Genomic DNA, 22,716 nt, shown 5'->3' on the forward strand with positions numbered 1-22,716 from the left:
AGACATATAAAAGCATGTTACATCAGCATAGTAAAAAGGCTGAGCTGCGAGCGTCGTCTCAGGCTCCCAGACCAAGACTAAATTTGCTGAAAAGTGTAAACAAACAAGCGTGCGTCCTGAGCTTCTGTTCTCAGGGCGGTAAGTTCTGATTTTCCATCCATTTTTGCTTCCAGAAAAAATACATAGAGGGCATGCAGTGTCTTTTTATCAACCATTATTTACAGATTAACTTACACATTTACGCCTCCGTGGTCTAGTGGTCAGTGTGCCTGGCTTCTACTCCCGCGGGCCCGGGTTCGAATCCCGGCCCGGGCAGTCGGCGTGCAGCTCACCCAGCTGTTCATCCTCCCTCTTGGGCTGGTCGATAAATGGGTACCTGGGGAAACCTGGGAAAGGTAAACTGTGGTAACCCGGATGTCACACTGGCCCTGTGTCCCGGGGTAATGGGCTCCCTCCCGCCACAGGCTCAAGGGCCAATGTTACGGAGATGAGCACCGAGGCCACACGCTGCTACAGCGTATGCCCCCAACTTTACCTTACCGTTACAAACCTCATGTGCCTAGCCAAGAAGTGACCACCTGTCGCACAAATTCCCATATAAGAAATTCTGTATGTTTGCTGTTCCAAGGAGCTGTCAGTATTTTTTTGGGGAATATTTATGAAGCCCTCGCCACCTCTGGCAAAGTTAATACTTACATCATGGATTTCTTTTTGGTCCCTGATTGCAGTGCAGTCACAAGTGATTTCCAGAAAGGAAAAAGAATCCAATTCAGGGACCATTTATTGTTTAAAATAGGGAATAATAATTCACGAAAGCGTCGCCTCCTCTGGTGACAGTACCGTCGACACAGCTGCAAAACAGCTTGCGGAGGGCTTAGGGTGGGGAGCATATTTAAACTATACTAACAACTTTACGAGCTAACAGCTAACAGGGGGGCTTCGCCCCCTGCATACATTTTTTAAAATTATAACTTGTCAAAATATAATCCCTTCTCAAACCAAAATACTGTAGCTTGAAAAAATAATGTAACCTTAACTAAAGAATAATCTAGCTCCACTAAGTCTGTAACCCAGCCCAAGCTGCAATAAATTTGTAACCTTGCTCCATAAAGTTACTGGTAACTGAGCCCCACTCCATGCAACTCTTTAGCTCTCAAGAGCAGCCAACTTAGATTAGAGGCAGTGGACATAATCTATGACAGCCACTTGCACATGAGGCACAATGACAGTGAAATTGGTCTGTTTGATTGGTTCCAGTTTGGCTGTCTATGGAATCTTCATTGTAATTTTATCAGTACATATTTTCACTGAATATGAAGGCTACCATATATGTAGCCAAGAGAGAGGTTGGTCTGTATGATGAATTTTTTAATATGTTTATCCTTCATAATACATGTTGTTTGTGCTTGTGTATACATACTAAAAGGCTGACAGGTATATTAACATTTTTAGGTGTGTGCCATGCCATGGAGGACCTTCCCCAGCAGTGTAATTACCAAGCCCTTGGGGCTGCACGCATCAGGGAAATTAAATCCATAGTCTCCAAGCTTGGTGAGCTTCGACATGCATAAATGAGGACCTATATTATTAAGACATCTCAATAAACATAACCTGATGAATGATAAGTGAAGCTGATGAATAGTACATCAGTAGCACATAATTTATCCATAAAGAAATTGTATACATATTTTCATATCTGCTAGGTATCTGCTTTCATTTTTAATGCTGAGCCTTTCTGGTTTAAGAGTTTCTTATCACTTATCATGTTGAAAATTCCCATTACACTTCAGAGAACTGTGAGCATGGCGGGCGAGCCTTCCAGAAACTGCCGCGCCACATGCAGCGCCGTACCGTGTCCTCCAACCCACGGCGACTCCCACGCTACCTCAGAGAGAAACACATGCGGGAGGTAAGGAAGGCTGGCACATCACATTACCTGTGCTCTTTTTCCCTCCCTCACCCTCTCTCTCTCTCTCTATTATGGTGTAATGGTTATTTCAATTTCATCACCTACAGACTAAAAGAAAAACTATTAGGCAGTCAAAATAGATCTCAAACCGGCCCCACCCACTTGTCGGCCAGATCAGTATGGCCACCAGTGGAGCAGCAGCTTCGCTCAGCAGCCTGTACCTCCTCCCTTTAAACCAGTAATTCTTAACCTTTTTCTTACATGTAGCCCTTTGACTTTTTCTTTACCCATAATATGAGGAAAAAAGTACTTTTCCTATTAACTTAATCCTAGTTTATGCACAATTAATCCTAAATGTAGATTAAAAATTAAGATTTACTCAGGTAACTTTGAATAAATCAGTCTGAGGTGCATTATTATTATATAAGGTTTTGAAACACTAGTATTTTGCGAAGCCTCATACCTCAAGGATTTCCCTCACATTCCCATTGGGTATGCATGCCCCAGATTATATTATTGATTGTATATGAGTGTGGGTAATAGTTAAAAAAGTTTAACTTCTTTGACTACTACCTACATTCATATAATTTCTGAACTACAAACACCATTCATATCAGACCTTTACCACCATTACCCACACTCGCATATAATGGCTAGACAACAAACACCACAATACCCAGCCCTCCCTAACACCACCACCATCATGCAGGGAGGAGACAAGGTGAAGCCAAGCCGCCGTCCAAGCAGGAAGTACCGCCGGCGGCCAGCCAATCTTCTTCAGGAGTACAACCGACGCAGCCAAAAAAACGTTTGGCTAGAAACACACATCTGGCATGCCAAACGCTTCCACATGAAGCGGCAGTGGGGCTACGCTCTCCCTGACACTGCTACCTGCAGGGGTCACCGGGCAAGTCTGCGGGCAGCCACCACAGGATGCCTCCTTCAGGTGTGTTGTGCTCTCAGGGTGTCTGTTGTGTCTTCTGATTATGCTCAGAGCCTCCCCTCAGGTGAGTGCTATCTGAACAGCAAATGGCTGCCTCATGTCAGGCATGGATGGGCAGAGACCTTTTTGAGGTGAAGACTGAGCATTCGTTCATGGTGGACCCTCAGAGTGGGCACCTCTCAACCAGTTTGTTACAAATAGTGAATGGTGACCCACATATTAATAAATTCTCACCCTGTCCCAACAAGGTCAGAGACTTTTGCAAAGTTGTGGGGTAGAAATGTACCTGGTGTTTGTAATATTAGTGCAGAGCTGCTCAAAGATGGAGGTGAGGCCATGGTCTATAGATTGTATGTGGTTCTGACTGCCATATGGCTATCCAGTAGCTATCATTCTTCCTGTTTGGGAGAGAGGGCTGGGCTTGACTCAGAATATTCATATATTCTTCCTTACTAATGAGACTTTCTATACAACAAGTGAGGTCATTCTTTGTTGATTTATATCATAAGGTGCTGGCTATCATGTGTTTGAAGATACTGTAAACTTAACCTAACAAAACCAAAGCAAACACTATAGGTCTTGACTCAGAATATTCATATATGCTTCCATACTAATGAGACTTTCTATACAACAAAGTGGGGTCATTCTTTAATGATTTATACCATAAGGTGTTGGCTATCATGTGTTTAAAGATACCCTAAACTTAACAAAGTGAGTCACAGTCAAAGTGAGGAGTCAAATAAGGCCTTGTGATATTACGACCAGCATTCTAGTGTAATTATTTTTGTTCCATTTCTTTACTGAGGCCATTTTGCTCCTTGGTTTGCCTACATAGGCTATGGGGCCCTAGGATGATGATAATTACTGTTTAACCCATCCGCTTCGATTGGCACAGATTTGGCCTTCACTGGTAGCTTGGTAACATATAGTCCCAGGTCATTCTCTGCCTCTGTGGTGCATAGCGGTGTTTCCCATGTGGTTAGTATGCTGGATTTCCCCTCTCAAGGTGCAGGACTTTACATTTTTCTTCATTGAACTGTAGCAGCCACTTTTTGTTCCATTTCTGTAGATTTGTGGTGTCTTCTTGTAGGAAATCCGCAGTCAAGGGGTTAATGTGTTTTCAGGATGTGTCTTACTTGTGCTGCATTGAGTTGGAGGGAGCCAAAAGTACCCTCCTTCCTGGCCTGTCCAAAGTTATGCAGCCAGAAAGTGTTGGAGTCCTCACACAGCCCCAGGTCCTGGCAGGGAGGCAGTGGATGTCCTTCATGTTCTTCCAGCCAGGGAGGTTAGTAACTGTGTTCTCCCAATTTTACACATAGGTAGACAGAAAATTGGGAGAGTGGTTGAATGTTTTTTTCACCCCATAAGGCTGGTTCTGTTCCCTGTAAAATAAATGTGTCAAACTGAGTGTTTTATAGTTCAGAAAAAAATAAATAACATACCGTACCTACTTGTTCTTTTGATTTCTTCCACCACACAAATGTTTTATAAATTCATTAAATTTTTTCCACAGGCAGCCATATGGTGCAATCACAGAGGTTGACCTACTGTTTCATCCTCCACACCGCAACACTACGACCCAAGAGGAGAAAATAAAACTATGGCTATGGACACACCCGTCATCGTATTCCCAGGTTATAGACACCTTGGCTGAGATTTTCCAGCTGGAGAAAGTTTTACCCAGCCATAGTGACCTTATCTTCCCATCCTCTACAGAAAGTACTGAGCCTAAGGAAAATGGTGAAGGAGATTTTGAAGCAAAGGAGATAATGGAGTGTAAGGAAGGATCACATGTAGCTACTGAATCTGTGTCTAAGAATGAAAGTGAAGATGTTCCAGAAGATGAAGTGACTCAGGATGGGAAGAGTAAACAAAAGAAAAAGAAAACACGAAAAAATAAAGATGTCAATGCAGAGAAACTTAAAACACGAAATGTTCCCATTGAAAGGACCCCAAAATATGCTTCCGGTGACAAGAGCATCACAATGACACTACTTAAAGACACGCTCAATAGATTCAAGCTTCTCGGGCCCAGATCCTACACAGTATTGTCAGCTGCATTCCTCCCTGCCAATGTTGTGACGGAAGAAAAGGAAGAAAAAATCGACTATGAGGAGCCTTGTGGCCAGTGGTGGAAGCAATACTTTGGAGAGGCAGAGAGGTTACTGAGTCACCAAAAGCAGGTAGCCTCATGGGAGCAGCTGGCCTCCTGCCCACTCCTGCCTTCCCCGGTTGTCCTGCCTCTGACTGTGAGGGATCCAAGGGTCACACTCCCCACCAAGAAGGTCCCGATGAAGGATAAAGATTCAGGTAATTATTAATGTGTCAAATTATTCTTAACATATAACAGTATTTATATGACTGTCCTTACCACAACAATGCAAAGAATTCTGTATTAGAGTGGTCAATGGTACAAGTCACCAGTCCTCCCTACTTTTGCATCTCATCCACTTACTTGCACCAGTCATCTAGAGTTGTATATTGCAGATGATGGAGAGCAAGGTGACCTCCCAGAGTGGCCAGTAGACAGTCCTATGTATAGCAGTGACTTCAGAGACCAAGTGACACTCTCCAAGGAGCCTGATTCTGTCCTCAACCAGCGTAGGTCACAGCTCCTAGTGCCAGGCTCCCTCATGCCAGAGACACCACAAGAGGCACGACTCCCACTCCTGCTACTCTTGCGACCCCCGAGCTCTGACGTCCTTGGTGAGTCTACATTATAGTCTTTGCTTTCTGTTTTTATCAATGTATTGAGTTTTAACCATAAATTTCTTGCTTTTGCTGTGCAAGAGTACTTAGTCAGTGTGCCTGAATGAAGCTTTCCTGTAGTTTCCCTATATTTCAGTCATCTTTGTAACCCTGAGTCAGTGATATTTACACAGGCTCAAACAGAAAACAAAAAGTAGCATTATCCCACAGCAGGGTTCATTGTTTACCCTAATCTCTGCTGTACTTCATGAGCTTGATGTAATCCTCAATGTTATTACAAGCACACATATTTCTCACAATTCTCTTATTCCAGGAGGAGAATGGGAAGTGGTGGTGCCGGCCGGTTGGGGAATGAGCGTGTTCATGCCATTGGTCTTACACGGGGCTGTGGTTGCTGGACAGCACGAGGCAGAAAACCTTCACCTTGAGGCCCTCACATCCCTCCCTCCCCACCTTCTTCCAGACACGCCTGCCGGGGGCCTGTACTCCACCTGGCTTACTGCAGAAAGGCGTACAAAGTTTTTCAGTAATCCACCTGCCTCTAGACCCAACCACATCAAGCTTGGAGTTCAGTTTCCCTTCAACCAGCCATGGCTTAAATTGCTGCAGGAGTGGCACTCGGGGATATCAGACTTATTTGTTCTCAGGAACTCAAGACTTATTTCTTGTCTGTCTTCCTTGATTGAAAATACTATAAGAAAAAGGAGTGAGATGAATGAAAGAATTAATGGTGGGTCAAGTACTAAAAACATAAATGGTAAACCAGCTGAATCAACAAATGACTCTCTAACCAGTAATGGAAACACCTCTGTATGTAGCGAGGGAGTGTACTCTGAGAAAAGGAAAGCAGATGATGATCTGAGGGTTGAAACCAAAAGAGCAAAACAGGGTGACTTGCAAGGGGAGAATAACCAGGATGAAGTGGAAGGAGAGGGGATGTTGAAGACTTGTAAGTTGTTTACTCAAGAAACAGATAACACACAAGAGCTAGAAGCACTGAGTCCTGCTTGTCTTGTGATGATGCAGCTGGTTCTGGCCCACAAGGGTACCCTGGAGCCATGTGCCATGGTATGTCTGCCTAAAGAAGAAGACCTTTTGCAGGAGAATGAGCCACCAAGGCCTGGAATGCCTAAAGAGGCCCCACAGGAACCCCTACACCAGGACCCCTTGCATGACCACAGGAAAAGGATGAGGGAAGAGCACATCAGGATGTTGGTAAAGTTGTCTTAAGTTTTTGTCGACAGACTGATGTTTGTAATTTTTCTTGCTATGTTCATCTGTTGCCTGTGATTCTCCATGAAACTCATGAAAATATCATCCAACTACATTATGCGCCCAGCTATTTTTTTTGTCTGCTTTTTCCACCAGCAACATTGGCATGGACTTCACTAATATGGAAAACAATGTGTACTTTGTTTGCACAGGCCAAGATGAGGCGAGTGCGTCGTAGGGCCCGGCATAGGGTGGCCAAAAAAATGGACATTGTGTCAGCCACCCACAGCAACCAGAGTGTGATGGAGGCCACATCAGAAGCACTCAAGAAGGTCGAGATAGAGAATGAGGTAAGTTGCATTTCATTTTGTGCTAACTTGACTTTCTGATCATGAACAGCTGCACAAACCATTGAGCCCCTAAAGAAAACCTGCCTAGAAGCAGCACTGATAATTATACATTCCACAGTCAATCATCAGCAAGTCTTACAAAGAGGAGATGGAGTGTTCGTGGCTAATGAGTCCCAGTGAGCCCCTGCAGTGTTGTGCCCGCCCCATCATGGGCTACACCACCCACGGCACCTTCAGCCACACTCACGGGAGAGCAGCTGGCATTGGGTGGGTGGGGCTGAAGCCTCTCCTCACCCTCATTCATCAGTGCATGAAATACAGAAGTCAGAAAAGTAGTTTTTGGGAGGCGCCAAGTAGACAAAGTGGCACTAAATGTCTCCCTGTGTTAGTGAGAAACCCAAACAGCTCACAGTACAGGTGGGCATGGTTGTTTGTAGCAGGAGGCTCATGTAAAGATGTGTCTGAGGGATAGTTTGTGGCAGTGGCAGACTTTTACAGCTACAACTAGACATTGAGATTGTAGCATTTCCAAGACCTTCCCTCCACTGCCCTTCTATTGGGCAGGAGCTCAAATCTAAAGGAGTCAGTTTGCAGCATTCTATGTTTTATTCTTTTGTTAATTGCCTACAGATAGTAGGAAATATTGTCAGAGTCTAAATAAAAAAATTGGGAGCATATATCATGAAAACATATATGATGAGCAAGTGGCTGCAGCATCCAAGTGGCGAGGCCCACCTAGAACTTTTGGTTCTGTTGCTTCTGGTTCCACAGAACTGGGCTGTTCCTTCCAGTGTCTTAAATTTAGCAATGGTCCTGATGTTACATGACCACTAGACAGACCATATCCTGTATACATAGAGGAAAACAGAATGACTTTGGGAAGTTGAAGGTCTTGGCCACACTGATAGCAGCATCCTGTTATGCCTTGCCCTTGCCTTTTCTCCTTTAAGAATGATAATACTTATCCCTTGGGAAGAGCTTTTTGTAACTGCCCTTTTTTTTCCATTTTCATCTAATATGAAATTTCACATATTTGTCTGAATTGCCTGTTATAAGTACTTTTTTTTCCTCTGAATGATGCAGAAGCATCAGTTTTGTCTATGTAAATGACTGAATAAATTTTTTTATTCATACATTAATTCCAGTCCTTTAATGTTACGTTGTTGACTATCAATCAATCAGTCGTTGTTGTTTTCATTCAGAGTAAACTAGCAGAACAGTCATAGAACTCTGAGGACAGGTATTGAGGTATAAAAACTATTAATTTGTTTAGATAGCTAGATAAGCAGATAGAGATGGCTGTTACTTGACATGAATCTGCACTTCCGCACACAAAGATAAGAGTCACGGCAGAATAGAGGGGCCAGCATGAGGACCGGGTGTATGGCCACTGAACAGACCCATTGACTCACTATAAACACACACAAGAGGGTAATTATAGTGGCGAGAGATGATATAGGAGCGATATTTCAACCCGAAGCAGCGCCTTGCCTCTTGAATACTGCGGTCACTTTCTCATAATGATATACATTTCTGCGGTCACCCGGATGTCTGAGTCAATGTATCCCCCAGGGTGAATAAGAAAAAAATACATGCGAAAGTACGATTGTAAAAGTCGAAGCGCAGTTGCAATTAAGCGTACGCCCCTTAATTTTACGCATCGGGGCATTTTTTGAGTGGAGGAAGGTGTGGTCTGGCGTACTCTTTCCATGTGTTGAGTACCTTTGTAACATGTACGCATTTATTTCCTGGAATCCCTCTGAGTCACCCTGCTGATATGTATGTATGTTGGCACTCCGCGCTGAGCCTGCTGTGACGTCACTGTTGCGTAATAACCTCGTTGCGATACGTCTGTTGGTCACCCATTGTATCCATAGACTTCTAATTATGCCCCTTGTTCGTTTTTCAGTCAATATAATGATGTGTTACTATGACGAAATAGTCCTCGCGGTGATGATTCATGGAGGGTAATTTACTTACTTATCACATTCATCATTTATCAAGGCAATACTATCATAGTCGTTATACAATGGTTGAGAGTGTCCGTGACCCATATTTTGCCTTTGTTTCATGTTTTTAAGCCTATGTACCGTTTGAAAAAAGTTTGTTTTAATTAATAGGCCCATCTGTGTCTGGTTTTAAATTATATGGCTGTATAATATCGGTATTTCATCAACGTATACCTATATTTAGGGCCTCCTAGAAGACCTCATTTATTATCATCATAAATATAAGTCTAAAATATTTCCAGATGTGTTTGCAGGTCTTTGCAGCGAGTAATATTGGTAAAACTTTCCGTGTGGTCCCTGTCCATGGCGTGTCCAGATTATCGTACTCAGAACATTGCACTTATCGGTTTCTCCCTAAAAGCTGTCGCACAGGCACAAACAACGTCATTCAGTCAAATTTGTCTTCTAAAATTCAATTATCATTATATTCTATACAAGTGAGAAGAATAAATCGCCGTTAATTAACCTGCTATGTCTGTCATGTTTAGGATCAGACTACCAGATTGTCGTACTCAGAACAATACATATATCTGTTTCTGCCTTAAAGGTATCACTCCCCCCCCACAAATAACGACATCCGGTCAAATCTATCATCTAAAACTTGATAATTAACATGTTATATCCACCTGGCAACAATAAATCACCGTGAACTGAGCTGATTTGACTGGTGGTATTTAGGAATCAATATCGCGCCCTGGGAAACGTCTCATATTTAATTCACCTGACCAGCAATACCTCGAAATAACCCATGACTAAGGAGGGGGGATCTTTTGCACGTAGAGTCTGTATTTTCTGTGTCTATGTGGCATGACGTCACACCGCAGCAAACGCCACAGCTCGGCCATCTTGTGACGCGAGGGGAGGGTCTGTCCGCCTTGCCTCAGCTCCCACTACGCTATAAGACCCTCGTGCGTGACATATTATCTCCCAGGAAGTCCCCACACAGAAGATGTCCACGATGAATCCCGAATAGTGAGTATGGCGGCTGTGGGGAGGGCAGGAGAGGGCGGCGAAGAGTACAAGGTCGATGATGTCCCAGTCAGGTGATCTCACGTACGGCCAGAAAGGGAAAAGTTAAATGGTGGTTAGGGTTTTCTCCTCCATGGGTTTCGCCTTTACCTGCGGGGATGTGTGGCTGGGGTGCAGGGGGTGAGGCAGGGGGGGCTGTGTGGTGTGGGAAGTATTGAGGAAGGTGGACGGAAAGGGGTGGAAAAGGGGGGGGGTGGGGTTAGAGAAAAAAAATAGGTGATTTCCCTCAGATTAGATCAACGGAATCATTCACAACGCATTAGAACACCAGGGAAACATAATTTGGTCCTTTAAATACGAGAATTTGGTTTAGCTGTCAGAGTCAGCTGGTCAGGCGGGGCTACGCAGTGCTAACAATACCCAGCCTGTGCCCCCCCTCCCAGCTGCTACCCAGACCCCAACCCACGCCTGGAGGATGCTGATGGTGAAAAAATAACTTTAGGAAGGCAGGGAGACTGACTTTATTGGTGCTAGTTGAGGGGGTGGTTGGTTAGTCAGCATATCAGACATGGAGGAGGATGCATGACGTGTTAGTGTTCTTTGTGTCAGCATGGGGCCATATCCTTGGGTCTGGAGGATGTTACGGATGGAAAATTAACTATATGAAGGTAGGGAGGCTGGGTTCTTTCGTGCTAGTTGAGGGAGTGGGTGGTTAGCCAGCATATCAGTCATGGGGCCTGATTCATGATGTGGTGGTGCTCTTTGTTTCAGCATGGAGGCATGTCCTTGGGTCTGGAGGATCCTAATGATGATAAAATGAGTACAGGAAGGGGAAAGATTGGTTTCCTTGGTGGTAGATGAGAATGTGGCTGTTTTTTTTATAGCATAGGTATCAGTCATGGGGCTGATTCATGAGATGGTGGTGCTCTTTGTGTCAGCATGGATGCTTATCCTTGTGCCTGGAGGATGCTTATGATAGAATAAATAACTATAGGAAGGAAAGTAGGGTGGCTTCTTTGGTGGGATGTGAAGTTAGTGAGCATTGGGCTGATGCATGATGTGGTGGTGCTCTGTGTCAGCATGGAGGCATATCCTTGGGCCTGGAGGGTGCTGAAGTTGAAAAGATAACTATAGGAAGGAAGGGAGATTGGCTCCAGTGGTGTTAGTTGATGGTGTGGTTGTTTAGTCAGCCTCTCAGTCATGGGGGCTGATGCATGATATGGAGGTGCTCTGTGTCAGCATGTGGGCATGTCCTTGGGTTTGATCTACTGTTTGGGCTGTTCAGTCACACCGCATGCACTGTTAATGTGGCAAAACCAGTGTAGGAAGCTAGATATTTATTGGTTGATCAGCTAGTGAGGCAGTAGAGTTCTGAAAATTTAGGGTAACTTGCATCAGTTGAAGTAAAGCTAGGAATAATGTTGGATAGGAAATATTGTGCATTGGAGCCTTGGGAGAAGTCCTCTCTGGATTCCTACATATTTATTTCTAGTTATTTGTACTAAGAATTCTGTTGCTACTTCTCCATATGATCCATGCTGTACCCTTTTTCTCTTTTTGCAATTTCACCTGCTTGTGTGTGTGTATATGTATTCACCTAGTTGTACTTGGATGTAGTATACAGGATTTGAGATAATCTCTTGTTAACCATTCTCCATATGTACTTTTATCTTACACTTAAAATTGTGGCTGTTCCTTCCCAACACCTCCACTTTCAACTTGCTCCAAATACCAATACTTCCATTGGGGAAATTAAACTTCTAAATGTTGTTTCTGCATTGTCTCCTTTAACTTTTACTTATGACCTCCTGTTCTTCCAGTTTTTCTGTCCAAATTTTTTGAATCCCCTAACTAATTTAAATATTATCAACTCCCATCTCTCACCTGTCTTACAATTTAAGTGTAATTTCTCAAACCACTGCGCAAACTATATTCGCAAGACTTGACATCAATCTAGTTGCGTTTCTTTTAATTCTTTTATTTCTTTATGTATGGTACTTCTTAAAGCACAGTGTCTATATCACAGCTGCACATTCAAGCTTGTATCATCTCATAGACTGTTAAATCTCTTGACATTTCTTCATCAATTAAATCGAGTACTAATCAAATTTCTGTTAAATCAGTAGTACTATGTTGCTCCTGTTATCATATTTGAGTGTCTTTCTGGTGGTGGTGGTGGTGTGTGTGTGAGAGAGTTAATGTGATAGTGTGACATACTGCACCTCCATATTATATGAACAAGAAAATAAAATAATACATTCTCAAAAATAGGAGTTATGTTTTGGAAACTGTTGTCCCTATGATGTGACTGTGGCTGTCTTTCATCATCAATACCAAGAAATATGGTTATGTACTGTAAAAAGAGGACCTAGTAACCATTTGACAAGCATATGGCAATGCCAGGGTGAGGGGAGGAGGGTGGGAAGAGGAGAGGAGAGTGAGAAGGATGGGGTAGGGGGTGGGTCTCCACTAACCCTAACCAGCATGATATCAGTGGTCTACAGTTTAGTTTGAGCTTACAGATAGATCAGTGGCAACAGTACTGAATACATGCCAGCAAATTGTCTGACATAGAACTCTAGAGAATTTTTTGGGGCTAATTTCCAGATCTGAAGCTATAAAATAAGACTTGGAAAGGCTCACTTCAAGAATTCAAAGAAGTCACACTGAACCAAATCTAATCTACCATGGGCCTGTTTTGTAATTGTAATATCTTAGTAACCAAAGTACAGTGTGTAAAATTGGATTGTCTATAGTATACAGGCAAGTAAGATATAATATAATGAAAAATGAAGATGGCTGTGTTACTTGCCATACACAATATATATCATGGACACTTACGACGGAGGACTCATTGCATGGGCTTCACTTTTCTTTTGAACTACACTTATCTTGTGCTCTTTGTTTGTTTCCAGTGACTACCTCTTCAAACTCCTACTCATTGGGGACAGTGGTGTTGGAAAGTCCTGTCTTCTCTTGCGATTTGCTGTGAGTATTATTGTTATAGTAGTGATTTATGCATATCAGTGATATGTACTTAGATTACCTACAATATTGTAATGTATTTTAGTTGTAGTGTACATGTGTATCATAAGACCAAGAACTCCATGCTTGGTAAACACCAACTTCTTACAATTTACTGTACATCAGCATGCGTGCTGTACTTTAATGATAAAATGTACAAAGTTCAAAGTCTGTCACTCAGCCTTATCTCAGAAGAGTGAACTTGAAAAAGCTGATCTAATATTTACCTGCTGAGTGTGCAATCATTAATTTTGCCGGCCTAAGTTGCTGTTAGTGAAAATATGGCTCCTAAAAGACATATAAATCCCTCCATCCCGAAGCAGCATGCTTATGGAAGGCAGTTGATAATACAGAAAAAATAAATCTATTATCCATATGATTGTTGATAAAGAAACCATAATAAGAACTAGTTTTATTGTTGCATTAGAAGCAGTGCAAATAATGTCTAAAGTTTGTAATAAAGTGCTTTTTAAGCCACAAATAGCCTTGAATGTGTTGTTGCAAGAACTAGTTATGGTGCATAAGAATGAGTAAGTGGATACAAACTTGTTGCATGAGAAAGTGCGTAGCCTTCCTGAACGCTTCCCATAAGATACTGAAGAGGGTGTGGGGAAAGTAGTTAAAAGCTAGCAAGGGTTTGTTTCAGTTTTGCATTATGTTATAAACTTAAATATTTTAAGATTAACGGGAGAGCTGCATCTATGTTTCTAGATGTGCTGAATTCGATCATTGATCGTGACTGAAGTTGCTAAATCATACATATCAGCAGAAAATTGCCAGCAACACCACCTTTGAACGTTGAATATTCAAGAGGCTCTTTGTTGCGTGTAGGCCGGTGCAAGGGCAGTGGGTGTCCATGAAGATGCTTATTTAGTGTCCACCAATACAAGTAGACTTTGGTATACTGTGACTCAGCATCATCAGTCTGTTTCTTGTGTGTTTATTGGGTGATTTTGGGGTGTTGTCCAATAGTAAAAGTAACTCACTAATCCCAAAGGGTGTATGTCCATTGCTATTGGATGAAAGGGCTTATTGTATGTTTTAAAATAATATCTCACAGCACCATTAACCCAGTAGCTGCGGGGATCATGTTTCTTCAAGGCCCCTCTAAGCAAAAAAAAAAAGAGAAAAAATCATCACTCATGCAAATCATTTCATAATATATATCAATGCATTTGTGATCAGTTTATGCATCATCTATTTTGGGGGAAATTTTGCCCGTCGCTGGTACACAGCAAAGCCACAAATTTGGCCTGTCGCTGCTATTGGGGTAATGTTCTTTTCTTTTCTTTCAGGATGACACGTATACAGAATCTTATATAAGTACCATAGGCGTTGACTTTGTGAGTATATTTTCTCATTTGTATGGCATGAAATATCTTTACTTGTCATGTGTCATATATCTAGAACAGGATGCAAATTTTAGGTCAATAAATGGGAGAGATTTTTCCAAGAGTTGGGTAGGAGTGACTTCAGAGAAGTTTGTGAGGAAAAGGTAGGGTTTAGAATGTAAGGGCAGCAGATCTTAGATTTTTTCCACTAAAGTGGCGTAGTACCTAGGAAGAGGCAGAAGCCTTGGGTTGTATTTGTTCATTTGGATAAAGCATATGATAAGCGGTCAGGAGGTTTTGTAGTGCAGGTGCTCATGGTGAACATATCTCCACCCTCAGAAAATTCGTACTATTGAGTTAGACGGTAAGACAATCAAGCTGCAGATCTGGGACACGGCCGGGCAGGAGCGCTTCCGCACCATCACCTCCTCCTACTACAGGGGAGCCCACGGCATTATTGTGGTCTATGACACCACTGACCAGGTACAGCCAGATGACCACTACCCTTCGTTTATGTTGTTTTCTTAGTAAATTATTAATCTTTCTTTTGGGTAATTTTTAAGGGATATAATGCTTGGAATTTATTTTTCCCCAGTACATTCATCCTTGCCAAGCTCTCTATTATTTATTTGACTTAGTTTACAGATGACCTTGCCATGTTGACTAAACATGAATGAATAGTAAAAATTAGTAGAAGAATTTTAGAGAAGTTACAGGAGAAGAAAGCATGATGCTGAAGGGAAGGCAGTGGTATTTGAGTATTTCAATGTGCTGTGTTTGTCTTGGCAGGAATCCTTCAATAATGTGAAGCAATGGCTGCAGGAGATTGACAGATATGCCTGTGAGAATGTGAACAAGCTTCTGGTGGGCAACAAATGTGATCTTACCCACAAGAAGGTCGTGGACTACCAGACTGCCAAGGTAAGTGCGAGGCTTCTGATTTAGGAAGGTGAAAGGCTTACTCAACTGGGAGGAAGTTGGTGGTTGACAGTCATAAAGGCATATGTTTGAGGATGGGACACGCCTGACACTCGTCAAAAGGTCGGCTCCAGTGGCATCTGCTGCTTTACCGATCTGATAACATACACCCCCTATGGGGCTGTTCTCTTAGTCTGCATTACCACAGGGCAGCTTAAGACCACCACCAACTACTGCAGGGCTCTTCCATTGCCCTTCTAGTTGTAGTGCTGGAGAAAATAACATATGGTTGAAGAGTAGTTCTCTTCCTTCAAACCAGTCTGCACCATATCACTGGTCAAAATGTTCAAAGAGCCAAGGAACCTGAGTGCTCAATCTTTTTTCCCTTTGTATACAGAAAGATGTAGCAGTAGATAGAAATAATTTGGAATTTAAACGTAACTTTTGCAGTATTTTTCTAAAAATATCATGTGGCTTCACTTAAGAATGTCTGTCTTAAAAATTTGCTTCTTTTTTACTCACAAGCTTCTTTAATACTTGCATTGCAGGAGTATGCAGACTCTCTGGGTATCCCCTTCCTAGAGACGTCTGCCAAGAATGCCACCAACGTTGAACAGGCCTTCATGACGATGGCTGCCGAGATCAAGAACCGCATGGGACCACCCTCAGCTCCTGGCTCAGCGGGTGTTAAAATCAACCCCAGTGTCCCTGTAGAGCCCCAACCTGGTGGCGGGTGCTGCTGAACACAAACTTAGGTGGGTCAAAGGAACTTGGTTGTAGGTGCAGGAAACAGCCTTAGACAAGTCACCAGTAACCTAATGACTAGTCATTAATAAATAGTAATACAAACACTTGGGCCACTCAGATGTGATTCCCACACTCTGGTTTCTTATTTTTCCACGTGATTTTAAGTAACTGATTATAGCATGAACACCCTTAGAAACAATAGTGGGTGGGGTTAGGCATGCCCAAGATTGGGAATACATTTAGCAAAAAATAAACCAGTATCTGATCCACAAAGGCTAATGGTTGAATTTTACAACTTGTCTTTGTTGAGACTTAGAACCAGTTAGTGAGTTTGACCTCCCACCTCCAGGCAACAGGTTAATGGATTGCATCATGTACTGTGATTACCAAGTGATGGATTTTGCTCATTATACATTCCATTCTTTGAGTATTTCATAAACTGTAAGGTATTATTTTATAATGTAATAGTACTTTACTTAATAAAATAATCAAGTTAACCTTACTAGTTGTGATACTGCTACTGAGCAGACATTCCTGCCATTTTGGTTCATAAATAATGATGAAGGCTTTTGGTGTTTTGGGATAGCCTCTGCCACTGTTTGTGGACATAAGAAAAATAAACACTTAGCAGACTCTGTGTATATATGTTATCACCCTCTTTTCATGTATTGATCAGTGACGGCAAAACATTTGTACATGAAGCCAACGTGTGGGCACAAAGTTGTAAATTCCCTGCAAATACCACTTTTATATGTCAACAATATATACTTTGACACTGCCTAACCTGCCCCCCCCTTCAGAGACATGCCAGTCCTCGTCGACAGACCGACTTGGTCGCAGCAATCTCCCCCCCCCCTGCCCCACAGCATAAATGACAAGCTGAAATCTGTTTCATGCCAGCAAGAACAGAGCCTCAATAGTTTTGATTCAGTTCAGTGGGCCAATGGGGAATTTGTAAATTTGTGGAGTTAACTGTCAACAATCTACCAAGTGCTTGAGAACTCAAAAAATCAAGTCAAGCACTTGTGATAATAAGCAAAACTTATTTAGTGCTGCCCAGTACTGAATGCAATTTTTGTGTCACAGGTTAGCACCAAAGCTCGGCAGATCCAGGACACTAGGACACCTACAGAGGGCTTGGTGCTACTGCCCCCCAGCAGCAGGACTCCAGTGTTACCCTCGAGGCAATAATAAGCTGCTAACAACATCAGCTGCAGCTTAATTTGGGTTCTAGTTTCCTGGATCACAACTTCCTGGTGACCAGTTTGCACCAGGTAGTTAGTGAGTGATGTCAATTTGTGTTATGCCAGAGTACTTGAACACCAAAGGGCAGGAGTCCATCCGTCCGGCCTCTGATGGTGAAGTGAGATAAACGGTGAGCCATAACCTTTCAATTTATTGTTTAATCTGTGTAAGATGGTAAATAACAATACACTGGCAACTTTTCCTAAAGACTCTGAAAGTTGTGAAATTTTCTCATCATTAATGCTGGAAGGTGAAGACATGCTGAGGGACATTGGGTATCTTGTGATAATTCTTTGAGGATTTCTTCTTATATGGTATGAATTGCTTCATTAGTTTGTACCCATGATGCAAACAGCAAACCTCCTCTAAACATTGCTAGTGGTCTGGGAGTGGAAGCAGGTGGAAAGCTAATACTAGTGATTTTTTTATTTATTTAATTAATTAGGGATATTTTGTTAGAAGCGAAGAAGCTTGCAGTGCCAGCAACCAGCTTCCTAAGTGCTCAGACATTTTGTTTGAGTATATATATATATATATATATATATATATATATATATATATATATATATATATATATATATATATATATATATATATATATATATATATATATATATATATATATATATATATATATATATTTAAAAGTTTGTAACTCCTTTACTTTCTTGCAGTTATTATCATATTCTGATCAGTAAATGACAAGAAATATGAAAACTATAGATAAATGAAGATTATTAGTCTTGCTACTGTATTAAGTTACTGAAATTTTGTGGTTGTCCATTTTAATATAAAATAGTGTAATATATATATATATATATATATATATATATATATATATATATATATATATATATATATATATATATATATATATATATATATATATATATATATATATATATATATATATATATTTGTACACACACACACACACACACACACACACACACACACACTGTTCCCACTTTGTTATAACAAGGGCTTTCCAATAAGCATGGTAGGTTATTTACAGCACCTGATTTATATATGAAAATAATTGTACTGATTCAAGCACAGTGGTACTCATTCTAAACCGCCTTGTTATTCTTTTGTAATTTTCTGTTCAACTAATGTGCATACTGTCCTTGTTGCCCAGTTTGAAGGCTGAAGAAAGCATTTGGCTGAAATGATTGAAGTTTATACAAAGGTGTACGTACTGATGTTTGTGTGAGAGGAAGGAAGGGCGCTGAAGCCACGACACTAGGGCTGTGTACACATTACCTGGACCATACGCTAAAAGGATGTCCATTCCATCTCTTTTCTATTGATCAAATCTTAAGCCTTGTACATGGATGAATGTTTCACAGTAAACTCTAAAGACAAAAGATTGTTTGAGACTCTGCTCCCCCTGAAAAGAGAAAATCAGTAAGGGCCTTGATCCAAGCTCAAGAAAGCTGTAATGTTCAATTTGACTTTTTAGTGCAATGAATTTATTAGAACTTGTACAATGCAACTGGTTGTAAAAGACCAGAGTGTATATTTTTTCTCAGAATAATAATGTTACAAGTCATTTGTGTTGGAGTGTATTTGTTTAATATTGATATGTAATCCAGTATACTGTGTTGATGTCATTAACCCCTAACCTCTCAGTAACTTATTTGTAGGTGTGGCTCTGGGTGGCAGACTTACAGTGTATAATGACCCATCACACCTTCAATGCTCAGTGATCCCCGGGGAATTCAGTTACTAATCTAAGTATAACATTCAGAGTAAGTGTATCCATTCCATTCATAGTTGCTTGCCCAGCTTCACCTCTCCACCTACACACAGATAAATGGATCATTGTGAAAGTAGGGTAGAGAAGAAACTGCAAGCAGTGATGATAAAGAGGGAGACTGTTGCTTTGCTTGCATACTCATCTGCAGCCATAGCCATGCAGCAGTTGAGGGAAGAACCAGTGTTTTTGGTATTTTATTGGGGTCTTGAATTGGTTGGCTGATGTACACACAAAAGTGGATGGAGGCAACTTTTGTGAACAGGTTTGGGTTAACACATTGACCACCGGTCACTGCTTAGAGGTTAGGTGTTAATAGACTTATTATTTTACTAGATCATCAAGAATGTTCCCAGGTAAAACAAATAATTTACCAGCTGGGCTAATGAAGAGTAAGTCATTAAAAGTCTTTAGTGGAGGCATTGTCCACGTAAATATTCACCCCTGAAGGACATTTATGGATTCATAAATCGGTTACTAAATCAAGGCATTCATAAAATAATTCTGCTCAAAGAAATAATGTAATGTCATTATTTAAGGACATTCTTGGATTATTCTCTTGACACCATGTTGGATGTAGTAGCCTTAGGACTAAACTCTTCAAGAGATTTGGAAAGGTGAAGACTGTATTTACCCACTTATGGTTTTTAAAGAGTACAGAGGGATTAGCAAAAGTGATACTGAGCAAGCACTTTACACCAATAAAGCAGGTCAGAACCTGTAGCAATGGGTCAAAGTAAGTTCATTGAAATTAAGGAGGAAGGCAAGAATTAGTTCACAAATTTATTACGGGATGAGTGGAAGGAGCAAACGAAAGTTGAATCTATGTGTTTAAGCAAATGCAGAAAAAAAATAAAGGTGATAATAAATTAATGGTTTTCTAGAACTATTCTTCATAGGCTGATTGGTCTCCTACAGACAGTTTTTTTATGTGATAAATTTAATACCCCCAAAATTGTTATAACTAAGAAGTCAAAGTTGAATGGTCCACAAGAAAGCTTAAGTGCCTGCTTCAGTAGGTGCTCTGCTGTACAGTCAGTGTGTGGGGCACTCAATGATGATTACAGTGAGGGAAATATTGCTTGTTATAAATATCACCCAGTTTTCTCCACGCAAAAATGCAACCTAGCCGTTAAATTTCTCATGAAAGTCATCGTAACCCTGATACAGAATAGAATTATCACCAGCTTATCATGAGAGGATGAGGCAGGACCAAAAATGTCCACCACCATGAAAAAAAGAAAAAACAATCATCACCATGACTTGTCATGATGAAACGAATGCATATCACCATCTAGATTTTTCCCTGAGATGAGGGGGTAAAGAATACAAGTATGTATTCTGCTGTATTCTCAGGTGTGCGAAAGGGGCACAGTTGCTATGCTTCCGGAGGATGAAGTTCCTGGCATGGGAAAAGTGTCAGTCATCCTATGGTCCTTTTTTCTACTAGGCCACTGCAAGAAGCAAGATCAGTGATGATCGGCAAAGACCAACCCTTTAGATTGATCACACACCAAGAAATGTTTAATCTGATTGGTCTTTTGTCTTGCAGTGATGAGTAAACTGAAATTGACTAATGAAGTCCATCAGTCAGTCAGGTGCAGCAGTGAAGCTCCCTAATACAAACCACTTACTAATTGTAAAGATGCATTTTATGGAATGATACACAGGACTAAGAATAAGTATTCAAAGATGCATATATCAGTTGTATGTGAGTGTGTATGTTTGTGTGTCAGTCACTGGTTTGTTTCAGTTATCAGTAAATACATAAATGTCATTCATGTAATTTTTGTAAGCATAAGGAAGTCTTTTAACAAGATAGTGAGGATTAGTATAATGTAATACAGAAGGTTTTCACATTTTCTTTTCATGGAAAAGCTCAGGCAATCAAAATTAATTCTCACTGACTCTTATTTGATATATCAGAAGGCTGAGCAGAAGTCCATGTAGAGTTTTGATTATATACTAAAACAATTGAAATATGTTATTCTTCCAGGTAATGTATTTTATTACAGTCAGTAACTTTAGTGGTCATTTTAAACTATGCATTTTTATGAAGTCGCAGAGATCTTTGGAGTGTGTTTGAAGTAACATGTAAATACATAAGTATTTGGACTTTATGTATGCTTGTTGCACCATAAACGTTAATGTGTGTACAGAATATATCTACAGCAAGAGTGAGTGAAAACTTGAATACTATGTTTAGGGCTTCAGAACTGTACAGTTTTATTAATTTATAGGAACTGTTAAAGACACTATCCTAATGTAAGGGAGAGATTAATGATGCTGAATAGGTTTATTAGTTTCATATGCATATATGAATACTGAATAGTTGTAATACTTTCATATATAGACATCAGCTTGTCATTATGTATCATCATGCCTGCCTCTCACTTACGATATAACTCCTCTTTGGTAGAACTCTAACACTGGTGAAGTGAAATTTAAGTAGATTGCACTTTTCTTCAGGGTGCTTAACCTCTAGAATTACAAGACTTGAGAATCAAGAATAATGTCTATAATCCCCTTCATGATGTAAAAAATAAGTAAAAGGGATTTGCCACTATGCTACAAGAAGTCAAGGTTGGAGACTAGGCCCTGTCAGCTGTTTTGTGCCTAGATCACCATTCTGGATGCATATGTTAGAGATTTTCTCAGTACCCTTCCCGGTCTCTGTGGGATACAGGATCAGTGATAAATATGATACTTGAAAACTTTCATTATTTTATCAAGGATGAAGACAAGAGGGAGATACAAAGGCATTTTGCAAGATGGTTTGTTGTTATGTAATAAAAGATCAAGCCAGACCAACATAATTTATTAGATCTTAAGTCACCTTGATTCGTGTTGTGTGATTTATTAAAAAAAGTGCACTTTGATTGTCTTGTTTTAAAAAATTTCCTGTATGGAATGATGCTTTGATGGATCATGTGACAGATTCAAGGACACAAGATTAGTGAAATGACCACAGCTCCTTTGTGACCATTAGTAAAGCATAAGTTACTGCATAATGTTATATTAATTATTTGTGTACTGAGATAAACTATGGAAAAAGATCCTTAATGAGACAGTGTTGCTTATTGGTAATAAAACAAGATTCATTTTTATTACTATAACCAATGCCCAGCTCCCTCAGAGAAACTTTACTCCCAGGGATCCCTTTCACTGATGGAGGGCAACATTGATTACATAGATATAAACTAAAACAATTGGAATATGTTATTCTTCCAGGTAATGTATTTTATTAGTCAGTGTCCTGCTCTTGTATACTTTCTTCACAGTCATCCTAACTTCTAACATTGTAAGATGAACTTGATTGGAGCAGAGGAGTTCATTCTTCCAGGCTGGTACATCCAGTTACCATGTAATTATTATTAGACTTGAAAATAATTAAGCAGTCTGTGGACACATTGAAAAGTTATATTGATGGGGTCTGGAAATCACAGTGGGTTGTTTGAAAAAGGAGATAAATGGTGGGGATCATGGAGGCTCCTTGGAAGGGACTAATGGATCAGGGGGAGTATAGTACAAAGAAGCATTGCTAATATAGGATGAGAGTGAGAAAAACAATATGAAATACCGATGTGTTGAAAG

At 40.8% G+C, this 22,716-nt stretch overlaps 2 protein-coding genes across 3 annotated transcripts; both read left to right on the top strand.

Annotated features, from left to right (window-relative positions):
• Nucleotides 1-117: 117 nt before the first annotated feature.
• LOC126983069 (ribonucleases P/MRP protein subunit POP1-like) lies at nucleotides 118-8,213 on the top strand. 2 transcript variants are annotated; one of them, XM_050835550.1, is made up of 10 exons: nucleotides 118-138; nucleotides 1,453-1,551; nucleotides 1,791-1,909; nucleotides 2,619-2,855; nucleotides 3,977-4,137; nucleotides 4,366-5,162; nucleotides 5,340-5,558; nucleotides 5,875-6,776; nucleotides 6,986-7,123; nucleotides 7,242-8,213. In XM_050835550.1, the coding sequence occupies exons 2-10, from the start codon at nucleotides 1,467-1,469 to the stop codon at nucleotides 7,593-7,595; spliced, it is 3,012 nt and encodes a 1,003-aa protein (XP_050691507.1). In that variant the 5' UTR covers nucleotides 118-138; nucleotides 1,453-1,466; the 3' UTR covers nucleotides 7,596-8,213. The 2 variants fall into 2 exon arrangements, with proteins under 2 accessions (XP_050691507.1, XP_050691508.1); XM_050835551.1 differs by lacking the exon at nucleotides 118-138 and adding an exon at nucleotides 279-395.
• Nucleotides 8,214-9,937: 1,724 nt separating this feature from the next.
• On the top strand, nucleotides 9,938-22,001 carry LOC126983071 (ras-related protein Rab-1A). The gene is made up of 7 exons (XM_050835553.1): nucleotides 9,938-10,104; nucleotides 13,017-13,089; nucleotides 14,421-14,468; nucleotides 14,796-14,939; nucleotides 15,246-15,377; nucleotides 15,923-16,129; nucleotides 17,208-22,001. The coding sequence occupies exons 1-6, from the start codon at nucleotides 10,082-10,084 to the stop codon at nucleotides 16,115-16,117; spliced, it is 615 nt and encodes a 204-aa protein (XP_050691510.1). The 5' UTR covers nucleotides 9,938-10,081; the 3' UTR covers nucleotides 16,118-16,129; nucleotides 17,208-22,001.
• The last annotated feature ends 715 nt before the right edge of the window (nucleotides 22,002-22,716 follow it).

This window comes from Eriocheir sinensis, chromosome 52, assembly GCF_024679095.1.
Source record: "Eriocheir sinensis breed Jianghai 21 chromosome 52, ASM2467909v1, whole genome shotgun sequence".
Classification (NCBI taxonomy): Eukaryota; Metazoa; Arthropoda; class Malacostraca; order Decapoda; family Varunidae; genus Eriocheir; species Eriocheir sinensis.

Excerpts from the sequence above, each read along its gene's own strand:
- LOC126983069 (XM_050835550.1), top strand. The coding sequence starts at position 1,467 with ATGGAGGACCTTCCCCAGCAGTGTAATTACCAAGCCCTTGGGGCTGCA. Across the intron at positions 1,552-1,790 it reads ATCCATAGTCTCCAAGCTTG|AGAACTGTGAGCATGGCGGG; the intron begins GTGAGCTTCGAC and ends ATTACACTTCAG. Across the intron at positions 7,124-7,241 it reads AGGTCGAGATAGAGAATGAG|TCAATCATCAGCAAGTCTTA; the intron begins GTAAGTTGCATT and ends TACATTCCACAG.
- LOC126983071 (XM_050835553.1), top strand. The coding sequence starts at position 10,082 with ATGTCCACGATGAATCCCGAATA. Across the intron at positions 14,940-15,245 it reads TCTATGACACCACTGACCAG|GAATCCTTCAATAATGTGAA; the intron begins GTACAGCCAGAT and ends TTGTCTTGGCAG. Across the intron at positions 15,378-15,922 it reads TGGACTACCAGACTGCCAAG|GAGTATGCAGACTCTCTGGG; the intron begins GTAAGTGCGAGG and ends CTTGCATTGCAG.